General features: G+C 41.3%; 1 protein-coding gene and 2 pseudogenes across 1 annotated transcript; 2 read left to right on the top strand and 1 right to left on the bottom strand.

Annotated features, from left to right (window-relative positions):
• Positions 1-439: 439 nt before the first annotated feature.
• Positions 440-2747, top strand: LOC130135979 (uncharacterized; annotated as a pseudogene).
• A 2625-nt stretch (positions 2748-5372) lies between these two features.
• LOC115693655 (kiwellin-1-like) lies at positions 5373-5939 on the bottom strand. The gene has a single exon (XM_030620689.2). The coding sequence runs from the start codon at positions 5937-5939 to the stop codon at positions 5373-5375; it is 567 nt and encodes a 188-aa protein (XP_030476549.2).
• A 2117-nt stretch (positions 5940-8056) lies between these two features.
• Positions 8057-11238, top strand: LOC130135978 (putative polyol transporter 2; annotated as a pseudogene).
• The last annotated feature ends 781 nt before the right edge of the window (positions 11239-12019 follow it).

Here is a 12019-nt window from a genome sequence, read left to right as displayed (position 1 = left end):
AGAAGAGAAACAAAAATCTCCAATCTCCAATGAACGAAATCACTGAAAAACCAACTCGTGAAGCCGCTTTGAACCTTGAGCCAATCACTGCGCAAAATATCTTCACTTTCTCGGTCCGACCAACAATTCTCCAAGCAAGATCCAAACTTCCGCTACAGTGAAGAACTAGAAAGAATTCCGAATGGACTGAGAAAAGCAACATCTCATAAAGAACATACCAGACAAGATACATCGAGCGTACGAGGTTGGTTTGTTGCTGCAGATGATAAACTAAAGAAAGAACAAATAATTTCTCCGACATGCCACCAACTTCTGCTCAAATCCGCAGAATCTTGACGTTATTTTAACAAGTGGGTGTCGTCGTCGTTGGTGTTGCTGGTAGTGTAATGATTCGAGAAAGATTGTTATTCAATGGACACTATCGTTTTCCCATCCTCGAATGAGTCTTGGCCCGTAACGTTTCAAGAACAAGAGAGAGAAACTTAGGACTGAGGAAGTCACATGGTGTGACAGTTGGAGAGGAGGGACCAGCGGCTCAAAAGCTTTTCAAAGTTCCGTACTTTTGCTCTGGCTTTCCAGAGAAAATATTAGCAGTACGATACTGCCACGTCATTGTCTTACGTGGCTTATCTGTTCCATTTAGAAAGTGACACGTGTCACTTGACGTGAAAAAAGAAAAAGAGAAAAAATGAAGGGACGGGCGAAAAGTTGAAATCCCGCTTAAAACACTTTCTCTCTCCTCTTTTCAATTTTGGAGGCCTTCTTTACCTGCTCTCGTGGGGGAGAAGACGCTCTCTCTCTCTCTTTCTCCACTGCCTCCGCCTCTCCCAAGAGCCCGGCCGTCGCTCCGAGTTCAGATCTGTGTCTGGCCCGTCGCGGCTGCTGGATCCCGAGCCCCTCCCCCTCCGCCTGCGCCTCCGCCTCCGTTGTCGCCTCCGGAGCCCCATCGAGCGGCTACGATTTACGATTCGTCGGCTGATTCCTCTCTCTCTCTCTCTTTCTCACGCACCAAATTCCTGGCTGTTTCCGACGCGGCGATCGAGCACAAAGTCTATGCTCGCGTCAGTTTGGGGAACCCTAGCGACGTCTACCTACGGCCGCACCATCTCTCTGAGCCTTGGCAACTTCTGGGCCTCCGTTCGATTGCGTCCCCCGAGACACTGCGGAAGAGGTCCCTGGTCGAGCTCGGGGCTGGGTCGATGGTGAACCTGGAGCGGGCGGTGCAGCCAACGAGCCGGATGGGCGGGCACTGCGTGCAGGGCCACGTGGACGGGACCGGGGAGATCGTGTCGATGGAGCCGGAGGCCGACTCGCTGTGGGTGAAGGTGAGGGCGGGGAAGGAGCTGCTGGGGTACGTGGTGCCCTAGTGGTTCATTGCCGTCAACGGGACGAGCTTGATGGTGGTGGGCGTGTTCGATGGGGAGGATTGCTTCAATTTCATGCTGGTGGCGTATACGCAGCAGAAGATGGTCATTCCCATGAAGAGAGTTGGGCAGAAGGTGAATTTGGAGGTGGACATATTGGGGAAGTATGTGGAGAGGCTTCTCAGAAGCGGGTTCGTCGATTCGATGAAGACTTCTCGATCGTGAAGGTGATGATCACTCACTCTCTGTAGGTGGTAACTTGATTGTGAAAGTGCATTAATCTAATCTAAAGCTGTTTGGTTCGCTGTTAATGGAATTGTCTCGGTCTGTCATTGAAGCTAGTGATTTCATTTTAAGATCTGTGGCATAAATCATTGCAGATGCCGTGCACCACAGTTTTGTATCGGGCGAGAAAGTCGTTAGTTCTTTCATGCGAGGGCTTGAGTGATAAGATGGGAAAGGGGGTTTGTAACTCCATGCTTGCATAGACTCTGTCAGTTCTTGAAGTGAGAATGCAGTTGTTCGACCGATGATCACCTAGTTTAGTCGCTAGCTGCAAGACCTGGTAGAGGTGTACAAGTGTTGTAGTGACTAACTTGTCTAGAGAAAAACATAACATGAGACATAAGAATTGCATTTTGATATCATATTGCGCTTGGTGGTGCTTTTTATGGTTTCTGTGTTCACTTTATTTTCTATCCCACTCAATAGTTATGTTCAATTGTGAGTTAGGACTTGTGAATTCGCAGTTAAGGAACAGTATATGTTTTTATTTGGGAACATAAATATCATAAAAATATTTCAATGCTATTGTGAAAAAAAGTTCTTCAACCGAGAATAGCATACTTCTATACAAACTGAAAATTGCCAGTTATATATGGTGTCATGATTTCTGTATTGCCGCCATTTGCATGTTTAAGGGAATAGATATGCTGAAAATTAAGGGGGTAAACTGACTAAACTGTTCTTTTTCCTGTTAACATTCTAAAGAAGCAACGAGGTGTTATTGGAAAAAAAATTGTAAGAGGCAATGAAATGCATATAATTCCTGACCCATCCTCTTTCTCCTCTGCCTGTGTCATTGTTTCCTTGCACTTCACTTCCCTCCATCACAGCAAATGTCAACCGAGATATTTTCTTCATTGTTTGCTCTTTCTAAATTTTCAGTGAAGCTATTTGTGCAGTCAATGTGTGCATCGTGTTTTAGTGGCAGTAATGAAGTCATTGATAGTTTGTGTTAAGTATAATGTATGCATTCGTTTATTCAACCGAAAGATTTGAGACCGAGATTAGAAGGTCGATCGCATTTTCTTTGTCGCAAGCAATGAGCATTACCCGTCAGTAAGCTTACATTGTCCAATATGTTAAAGTTTTAGTTTCTTTTGTTTCTTTTGTTTCTTTTCTCCACGATTAGACTGTTAGTTTTGCGGTAGATGGCTTGTTACAGATGCTGATATTGTGAGTTCATATACTTGTGATGGTTTTGCCATTGCTACTTGATAGGTCTTCGTCATTGCGGCAAGAGTTGCTGAGTTGCTGGCTAAGGTGGACGAACAATCTCAGTCCAGACATTAAACGTGGCCCTTTTACTCCTGAGGAGGAGAAGCTTGTCATTAAGTTTCATGGAATAGATCTTTTTGAAGCATTTATGGGGAGATCAGTCTGCTTGATTGAGAAAGTGGAATTAACTTTGAATTGATCTTTATCTTTGTACTTGGTATTGAGAAGGCAATATAGCGTGTGTGCTTGAAATTGAGAAGGCAATATTGAAGGAAAAAGGCTTTGTCTATATTATACTTGTGAACTGAAATTTGTGTACCTTGCTAAGCTTGGTGATAAACAGCCGATATGTGGCTCCATCTTATTGTAAGAATATCGGGTTATTGCAAGGTTGCTTCCATGGAGGACCATCATTTCCTTTTGGCTGTGATGAATTTCTAGTAATCCCCTAGTCAACTTTTAATGGTAAAAACCGAGTTATGTATCTGGGTGATCGGTTTAGCACCCCTACGACCTTCTATTGGCATGCAACAGTAATTCACTGGCAAAAGGTGAGGCGCAATTGCAGGTCTGGACAATTTTCTTGTTCTTGCCCTAACTTGAGAACAGAAACGCATTTCTTGGAAGGAAAGGGGTCCATCTCTTCTCATTTATGTCTTTATTTGAAGCACCAACGAGTGACGCCCTCCTATTTCACTAAGAAAAATTTAGAAATGTCGATTGTGTTTAGGTACCATAATTCCATGGCTTCTGTCCTAATCTCAGCAAAGTCGAATTTGCTATTGTTCTATCTTTTGCATAAAAAGGTCTCAACCTATTCAATAGATTGCGACTTGCCCGGTGCATGTCATCGTTTTCGCATCCTCGAATGAGTCTTGGCCCGTAACGTTTCAAGAACAAGAGAGAGAAACTTAGGACTGAGGAAGTCACATGGTGTGACAGTTGGAGAGGAGGGACCAGCGGCTCAAAAGCTTTTCAAAGTTCCGTACTTTTGCTCTGGCTTTCCATCTCTTCCGAGTTGCTGTTTGCCTTCATCACTCCCGCCGTAATCATTTCATCTTTCGTGCGAAACCGAAACGATGACGTCTCTCTACACTCGACCTCCTTTCTCTGGAGGTGGAGCTGAACCACACTTCTCTTATGTGCTTTTCTCTGTCAAATGTCAAGCAGCGACTTTCTTTTTCCACTTATTTCCTGTTCCTTTAGCTTAGATCATCTGTCAAATCACATTACTTTGATAATTTCATACTAGTTTTTTTTTTCAATGGAGTAGTTTCCTCTCTCTGTAGTCTTATTTACTGAGAATTATGAGCTAGTGAAGTATTATGTCAATAAACTTGTTGACTATATTAGACATTATGTTTATCCAGTTGACCTTTCCAAATTACAACCCAAATAAGAAAAAAATTAGTTTGAACATGTGCCAAGTTAGGGACCAGGCAGGTCCTAGGTGGTCATTACCTGATATTTTGACCAATTCAGATGTTGCACCCCAAGTCCAACTATGAAGGAGTTTTGAGCTGATATAATTAACCTGAGAACTTCAATTATTTAGCTATTTCCAGTACTTCTTTTGATGATAATATCCATGTCAACTGGAATCCCAGCTTGGAAGTACTTTCAGTTTGGTAGTAAAAGTTTCATATATTATATCACATGCGCGACTTTACGACACCATGTAATAAGTTGAATAAAGCAAAATCATCACCAAGCAAGCACATAACAACGTAGTCGAAAGTATTTTCGGATTACCCCATATATGTTAATTAAACATAGGAGAATAGTTAAACAAGAAATGTTGGTAAGCAACTCAAATGAGAGCTGGTATCCTAAAATTAGCTAGTAACTCAATTATAGAATAGTTGGTTAGTCGCTCAAATAAAGGTTGGTACTTTCATATAACAATCGATAAATTCAAGTTGTCAGTAAGAAAAGGTAAATAAAAATCTGCCAAAGATAAGAGAAGACATTTTTGATAATGCTGGGTGCTGATTTTGTACAGCTTGAATAACACCAGCGGCAACTAGCTCAATATGCAATTGTCATTCTCAATAGCCAGCCTAACTCCATGTATCAGTGCCCATAATTCAGCTGCACAAGCACTAGCTTACTGGCTATAGAAGGAATAACGTCAGAATTATGCTTCCTGGGCTGAAACTTTCTAACTGGAAGCATTTTCATACGCAGCAGCACATTGGGCACACATACTGGACAGGCCACTTGCCATTGCTCTCTCGTTTTTCGTCACGTCTGCTTATTTTCTTTAATCAGGTATCATCATAGCTAAGCTCATCTTAAACATCAAGGCTGACATATGACGAAAAACATTCCAGTAAGCAATTATACAGTCACTCAACATTCTGCATGGAGAAGCTATGCTCACAACCATAGTTCGAATTGCTGTGTATAATCCATAAAGGAAGTATCTTTATATTTAGTACAGGTATTTGTTTTAAGTACATCGTTCGATAGGTACATATAAGTATGTGATAAGCATAGCATAAAGAACTAGGCGTCGGTCCATGTAATGTCAAGCCAGCCCCAATTTTCCTTGGGCACCCCCAGGGCCTCCCACACAGCTCTGGATGCATCGACAATGTCGTTGTCACATGGAGGTTGGTAATCGTGATCTTCATCGCATCCCATGGTCGAGTCGCATTCGTCCACCACCATAGCCTGGGTGCTCCGCCCATTGCCGTAGATCGTTATGTTCCTGAGGCACCTGCTCATGTTATCGAACCACCCCGTGGATAGTGCCACGACAGGCGTGTTATCAGAATGGTACTGGTTGTCGCACTCAGATGGGCCACCTCCATCTCCGCCCTCCTCAAAGCTGTTCAGGGTGAGGTGGGCGCTGGTGTGGCCCGACACTGGTGGCGAACACTTGTAAATCGGGTACATTTGGCCGTTTTTGCAACACTCCGAGTCATCCCCGGTGTTGCATTGTCCAGGAGGGGGATTCTTCCCTCTGATTCTGCCGCTCGGTCTGCAAGACTGACCTTGAACTTCCATACAACTCATAGCCAGAAGAACAAGAAGCAATGAGCCCAAGCATTTCAAGCTAAAGTTATTCATTTTCTCTATCTTTGTAAGATGTTCTGGCCCTTTATCTCTCGATGCTAGAAACAGGAGTCATGTAGAGCTATATATAAGAAATCAAAGGCGGTACTAGTAAGACAGCACAATCTGGCACGACAATTTTCAAAGGCAATCGAAAGCTGCATGATACAGAAGGAACTAACGATGGTTACTTCCCATCAACATAAGCGATACGGCCTTACGGAGAAGCAAAACAGTTGACTACTATCTCATATGTGCTTAGTCCATCCTCTAAGCGATGAGAAGAACTTGGATTCGTCACTGACCGAGACTTTGTCCGATTCTCATCCGAATCACCGAGACATGATTGAACATTTCGAATAGCAGACATGTAGATTGGAATTGTCTTCTAATTGCCAGCAAAATAAGGCTCCATTCCCGTTACGGAACTTGTTTGCCGTCTTAAGATCCTAAAATACACCCATTAGTGTTCCAAACTTGAACCAACAGAAGACGTAACCACTCGTCTCCGTGACACTGACATCTTTTCCTCTGTTTTTAGCAGAATCTCAAACTGTAAAACAAACAATCGGCCTGCTTGGCTTGCTACATATATCTACAATTGAAATTGATGATAAGAGGTCCTGCAAATACCCAAATTCCAAAATTTGACGAACTATATGTCATGAAAGTAAATGACAAAAGAGTTGCATCATGGGATTTTGACGACAACTTTGATTCACTTGCAAGTCGGACGATTCTATGGTCGCCTTTTCTATTTCTGTGCCTTCTCATTTCCCATAATAGTAGACAAGATCATTACAAATTCAGGAAAAGAGAGAAGGAACAAGAAAAGAAAAACGAAATTCCATTGCCGGGACTTAAACCCGGTTCTCTCGGGTGAGAGCCGAGTATCCTAACCAACCAGACTATAATGGATCTTTCGAGGTGTCTGCAAAATGAAATACATAACAAAAAATTATCGATTCTACATACTATCAAAGCTCCCTGCATGACTAAGATAGCCAATCGGGATTAGTGTTAAGTTTTTTGAGATTAAAAAGAAAAGTAAACAGTAAAAGTGTGTGATCACATAAAATGCAAAGAATATTGTAAATTACATATAAGGAACGAAACGTCTAGGTAAGTGCCTCCGTTAATTCTTAATTTTATGGATCATTGTTAGCAAGTTAAAGGACTGAGTTCATACTTATCTCGACCTATTTGCTCAGTTAAGTTTTTCTTTTCTGTTCCTCTTTTCTTGATAGTTCCTTCACTTAAGAAATGGGGTCCTGAAATGGGAAAATGATACAAATGATCTTTGAACTTTGGCCCTATGTGCAATGTAGTATCTGAATTTTAAATTTATTCCATGTGGTTCTCGAACTTTGGTCCAATGTACAGTGTTGTCTCTAAACTTTTTATTTGTTTAATATAGTCTTTAGACTATTGGTACATGTTCAATATAGTCCATGGACTATATAAATATATTTAATATTATCTTTGAATTTGAACTAATAGAAGGACAACATTAAACATTTTTATATAGTTTAGGGACTAAATTGAACATGTACCAAAAGTCTAGGGACCACATTGAACAAATTAAAAGTTCATGGACGATATTGCACATTGAGTTAAAGTTCAAGGACTACAAAGAAGAAAAGAAAAAAAAGAAAAAAGAAGAAAAAAGAAGAAAAAGAACTCATTCTCAAAATTGTGCCGAGAAACAAGAAGCAACTTTTTTTTACTTCTTGTTTCTCTTCCAAAACTGTTTCTGGGCACAAATTTTTGCAAAAATGTTCCCGGGAATAAAAAGTTTACGAAACGCATTGCTGTTCCCAAACTATTTCTGGGAACAAAAGAACAGAAATTTTCATAGTTTGGCACGTTACCAAACAGGCCCTAAATGTTACGTCACGGACAAGTTTGGACAAGGACATTTAGATCATGAAAATGCACTGAAAATGTAAAACCAAGCTGTATTTTTTTTTAAAATATTTTTTCGATTTTTTTTTTCTGACCTTCTTCCATTTGGCTGGCCAGAGTCGAGGGTCGGCAAGGCAGCCTCGCCGGCCCCTGGCTGGGCGAGGTTGGCCTTACCTTGGCTAAGCGAGGTTTGGCCTCGCCGTCGCTAGGCGAGGGAGACCCAGGTGATGGCCAGAAGCTGGCGAGGCTCGCCCTCAACAGTGGCCGGCAGAGGCGAGCTTCGCCAGAGGCTGGCGAGGCCTCGCCTCTGGCTGGGGAAGAGGTCCAGAAAAAAGAAAGAAAAAGAAAAGGAAATATAAAATAATAATAAAATTTCGAAAAAAATATTAAAATATTTAAAAACAATGCTACGAATTCTCTCTTTCGTTAGACAGATTTCTTCTTGGCAATTATACTTGGGCTCTCTGAACGGTTTCTCTTGTAGCTTTACGGAATTGATCGACTTACATGAGGTGTCAATTGACTTACATTGCAGGAATTGGAAGATAGCGATTCTGAAGTCAATGCCAACGTGCAAACGAATGTGATTGAGGAAGCGAACCCGCGCTGGAACAAGTACGCCTTCGGCTATGCCATTGCGGCCTCCATGATCTGCATTTTGCTTGGTTTTGGTTAGTCCTCTCTCTGTCGCGATGCGTCCAATATATCTTTGCGAATCAATTTTCCATATAGCGAATCAATTCCTTGCAACTTAATTATGTTGCCAAAAAAAAAACAATAATAATGATTTGAGTTATATCTTGGTTATTGCACTTTAATTTGTCTAGCTTTATTACCGATAAAAATGATAAATCTATTGCCAAAAGGTCGTTTTTTTAATGCATAAAAAAGCAAAAAAAAAAGATTATTTAAGCTTAGTTCGTTTCACGAAAAATTTGACGTTTTTGGAAAATGTTTTCCGGAAAGTTATTTTTCAGGAAAATTATAATATTTTCCGGTGTTGAGTTGAGACTTGAAAATGAACTGAAAAATATTTTACGTCGTTCAGTATGGGAAATCAGATTTGATTTTCCTCCGTGCACTCCTTTTAATTATTTTTTATTTTTTTAAAAAATAGAATTTTTAATTATGTTTAATTTTTGGATTTATTAATAATTTTTTATTTCTTTTCTTTTATTTTTTAATCTTATTTTTTTTATTCTTTTATTTCTTCCTCTGCCGGCCACAGGCTAGCCTCGCCGACCTTGGACGAGCGAGGCCAAGCCTTGCCTGTGGCCAATCGTCGGCAGAGGAAGACAGAAAATAAAAAAAACAAGAGAAAAAAAAAGAAAAGAAAAAGATTAAAAAATAATTATAACTCGAATTTTATTAAAAAATAAAAAAGAAAAATAAAGAGAAAATGTGTTTTGTGAAAGAAAGTGAGGTGAAGGAAGATATAGAAAATGTTTTTCTGCTTTATGAAAAGTGGAAAATATTTTCCTCACTTTTGAATGTGTTTTTTTCATGACTAGTTTATTTTTCGTGAACGAATGCCAAAAAGCCGAAAAATATTTTCCTGGAAGTTATTTTCCGTGAAACGAATGGAACATTAATTTTGGATAACTTCATCCACTTTTTTCTTCTTCTATTTGTGCCAAGCAAGTTAATTTCGGATTGTGTCCATCGTAGTTATTATTTATCATCATTCTTATCTGGCAATAATATATTATAGTGAAAAATAGGGCAAGAAATATTTTTTTTCATTTTTTGTGTTTCCAATTTCTTGTGTGTGGTTACGATTTACTTGGGAATATTGTGATATTAAATAAGATTTTCATTTTGAATTTTGGCAGACATAGGAGTGATAAGTGAGGGGACAGAATTAGTAAGGCCAATAGTAGCAAGGCAGAACTTGAATATGGGCGAAGAGCATGATGATTTTCTGATAGGGATTTCTAAATTGTCTTGCCTTTTTGGGTCGGCACTAGCTGGGTGGACTTCCAATAGGATTCGCAGTCATTGCAAGATTGTGTTGGCAGTGGCCTTCTTCTTTGTCGGGGCTCTCCTCATGGGCATTGTGCCCAACTCATTCTTCCTAATGTTGGGTCGCCTCATCACCAATATCGGTGTTGGCTATGCCCTTACTATTGCTCCTGTCTACATCGTCGAGATCTCTCCTACTCTCTACCGCGGCTTGCTCACCTCCTTTCCTGAGGTATTCATTTCTTTCCTTTCTGTTTTTTTTCCTAATTTTGTAGCATATTTTTTATTTTTTAATTTATCATCAATTTTTGTTGGATGAAAAACTAAGGCTAGAAAATTAAAGTTAAAGGAAGGTGATTTCTTTTTTATATGTGTTTTGGTGGTTCAGGTATTCATCAACGTGGGCACCCTTCTCGGCTACATCTCCCATTATTGCTTCTACAGGTCACTCTCCAACATTGTCGGGTGGCGTGTCATGCTCTATGCGGGAGGAATCACCTTGGGCCTGCTCGCTTTGGGGGTCCTTGCCATGCCATAATCTCCCTCGTGGCTCGTCATGCAAGGCCGCCTGGGCGACGCGAAGCGCACCCTCGCCCGGATCTCCAACTCTGAGGAGGAGGCCGCACTTCAGCTCGCCGAGATCAACGAGGCTGTCGGCATCCCTGAAGAAAGCAACGATGATGTTGTCGAGGTCACCGGCCAGAGCACTGAGGGCATGTGGCAGGAACTCCTCCACCGGACCCAGTCTGTCTTACACACGCTAGCGTGCGCCGTTGGAATCTACCTCTTCCAACAAACTTCTGGGATTAACACCATCATCCTCTACAGCCCTCGCATCCTCGAGAAGGTTGGCATTATCGGTCATACCAGAATAACCCAAATCGCCCTGCTAGTCGAATTTACGAAGACAGTGTTCTCCATCGTCGCCACCATCCTCCTTGACCAGGGCGGGTGGCGACAGTTGTTGTTGAGCAGCCTAGGCGGAATGATTTTGTCGCTTGCCTCCCTCGGTGTGTGCCTCACCGCCATCGATAGACACTGGAAGGTCAAGTGGGCGATGGACATGTGCATCCTCTCGTTGGTGTGCTACGTGGCCTCCTTCTCCATTGGGATGGGGCCAATCGCAATAGTATACAGCTCGGAGGTCTTCCCTATGAGGTTGCGGGCGCAGGGGTGCGCAATCAGTGTCGCCGTGGGCCAAGTGGCGAGTGGCTTAATATCAATGAAGTTCATGATTTTGTACAGAGCGATTAGACTGGGTGGGGCTGCCTTCTTATTTATGGGAATGGCCATCTTGGCATGGATCTTCCTATACTTTCTCGTGCCTGAGACCAAGGGAAGGTCCCTAGAGGAGATAGCACAATTGTTTGGCAAATGGACCAAATGGAGGTCCTCGGCCAGAGAACTGGAATTGCGACAGAGCAGCGCGATTGAGGGAGGCGTATGATCAGTAAAACTTATTTGTAGACTCAAACATGGCTATTAAATATCGATTAATGCAGAAAAGGAGGCAATTAGGACGACCAAGCATGTTTGTTTCTCTATGTTGTTTTGTTCCGTACATTGTCTCTATGTTGTTTTATAATTAATTACAAAAAATTAAATGATTTTGAATTAAATTCATTACCATATTCCAAATATACCTTTCAAAAATACTATAGATATGACATTTTCTCATATAAATCGATTAATTATGAAAATAAGAAGGATTTATACGTTTCTTTTCCTCACACGTGGATTGCACGAATATAGCACGTGGATTGCACGTGAATTGCACGTGTATAGTAATCTTTTTTTTTACCTATAAAAAAGTATTTGAGAGGAAGACCTATGCACCCTTCGTCGTGGACAAAAGGACACTATAAGTGCCATAAGTTATGTACGGCGCTCACTTTAGTGCCAAAAATTTTCGCCGGCTCACTTAAGTACCAAATTTTTTTTTACCTATAAATTGGTGTCTGAGTAGCTGGTGTGTCCGTCGATATCATAGCCATTTGGCGAAGACGATAGTTACTTGCCGTTCCTATTACGGCTATTTGAGGGAGGAGAGGACAACGAAGATGAAGATGTGTTGGCTTCTGCTTGAGTTAACGAAATACAAGAAGAAGCAGACGTTGAACCAAGTGATGGCAACCACCATTCTCAAACATCTACGCAGCTAGGTTTCTTCTATTTTCTCCTGCGGCCTAAAAAAAGTGATAAGATGCTACAAAATTATGAAAAAAAGA

Source organism: Syzygium oleosum, unplaced genomic scaffold (genome assembly GCF_021117445.2).
Source record: "Syzygium oleosum isolate NSW1041296 unplaced genomic scaffold, Sole_v2.1 Sole_v2.40, whole genome shotgun sequence".
Lineage (NCBI taxonomy): Eukaryota > Viridiplantae > Streptophyta > Magnoliopsida > Myrtales > Myrtaceae > Syzygium > Syzygium oleosum.
Note: the sequence above shows the minus strand (reverse complement) of the source record. Positions and strands in the feature narration are given on the sequence as shown.

What these genes read in the sequence shown, in the direction of transcription:
- LOC115693655 (XM_030620689.2), bottom strand. Translation starts at nt 5,939, where the DNA reads ATGAATAACTTTAGCTTGAAATGCTTGGGCTCATTGCTTCTTGTTCTT.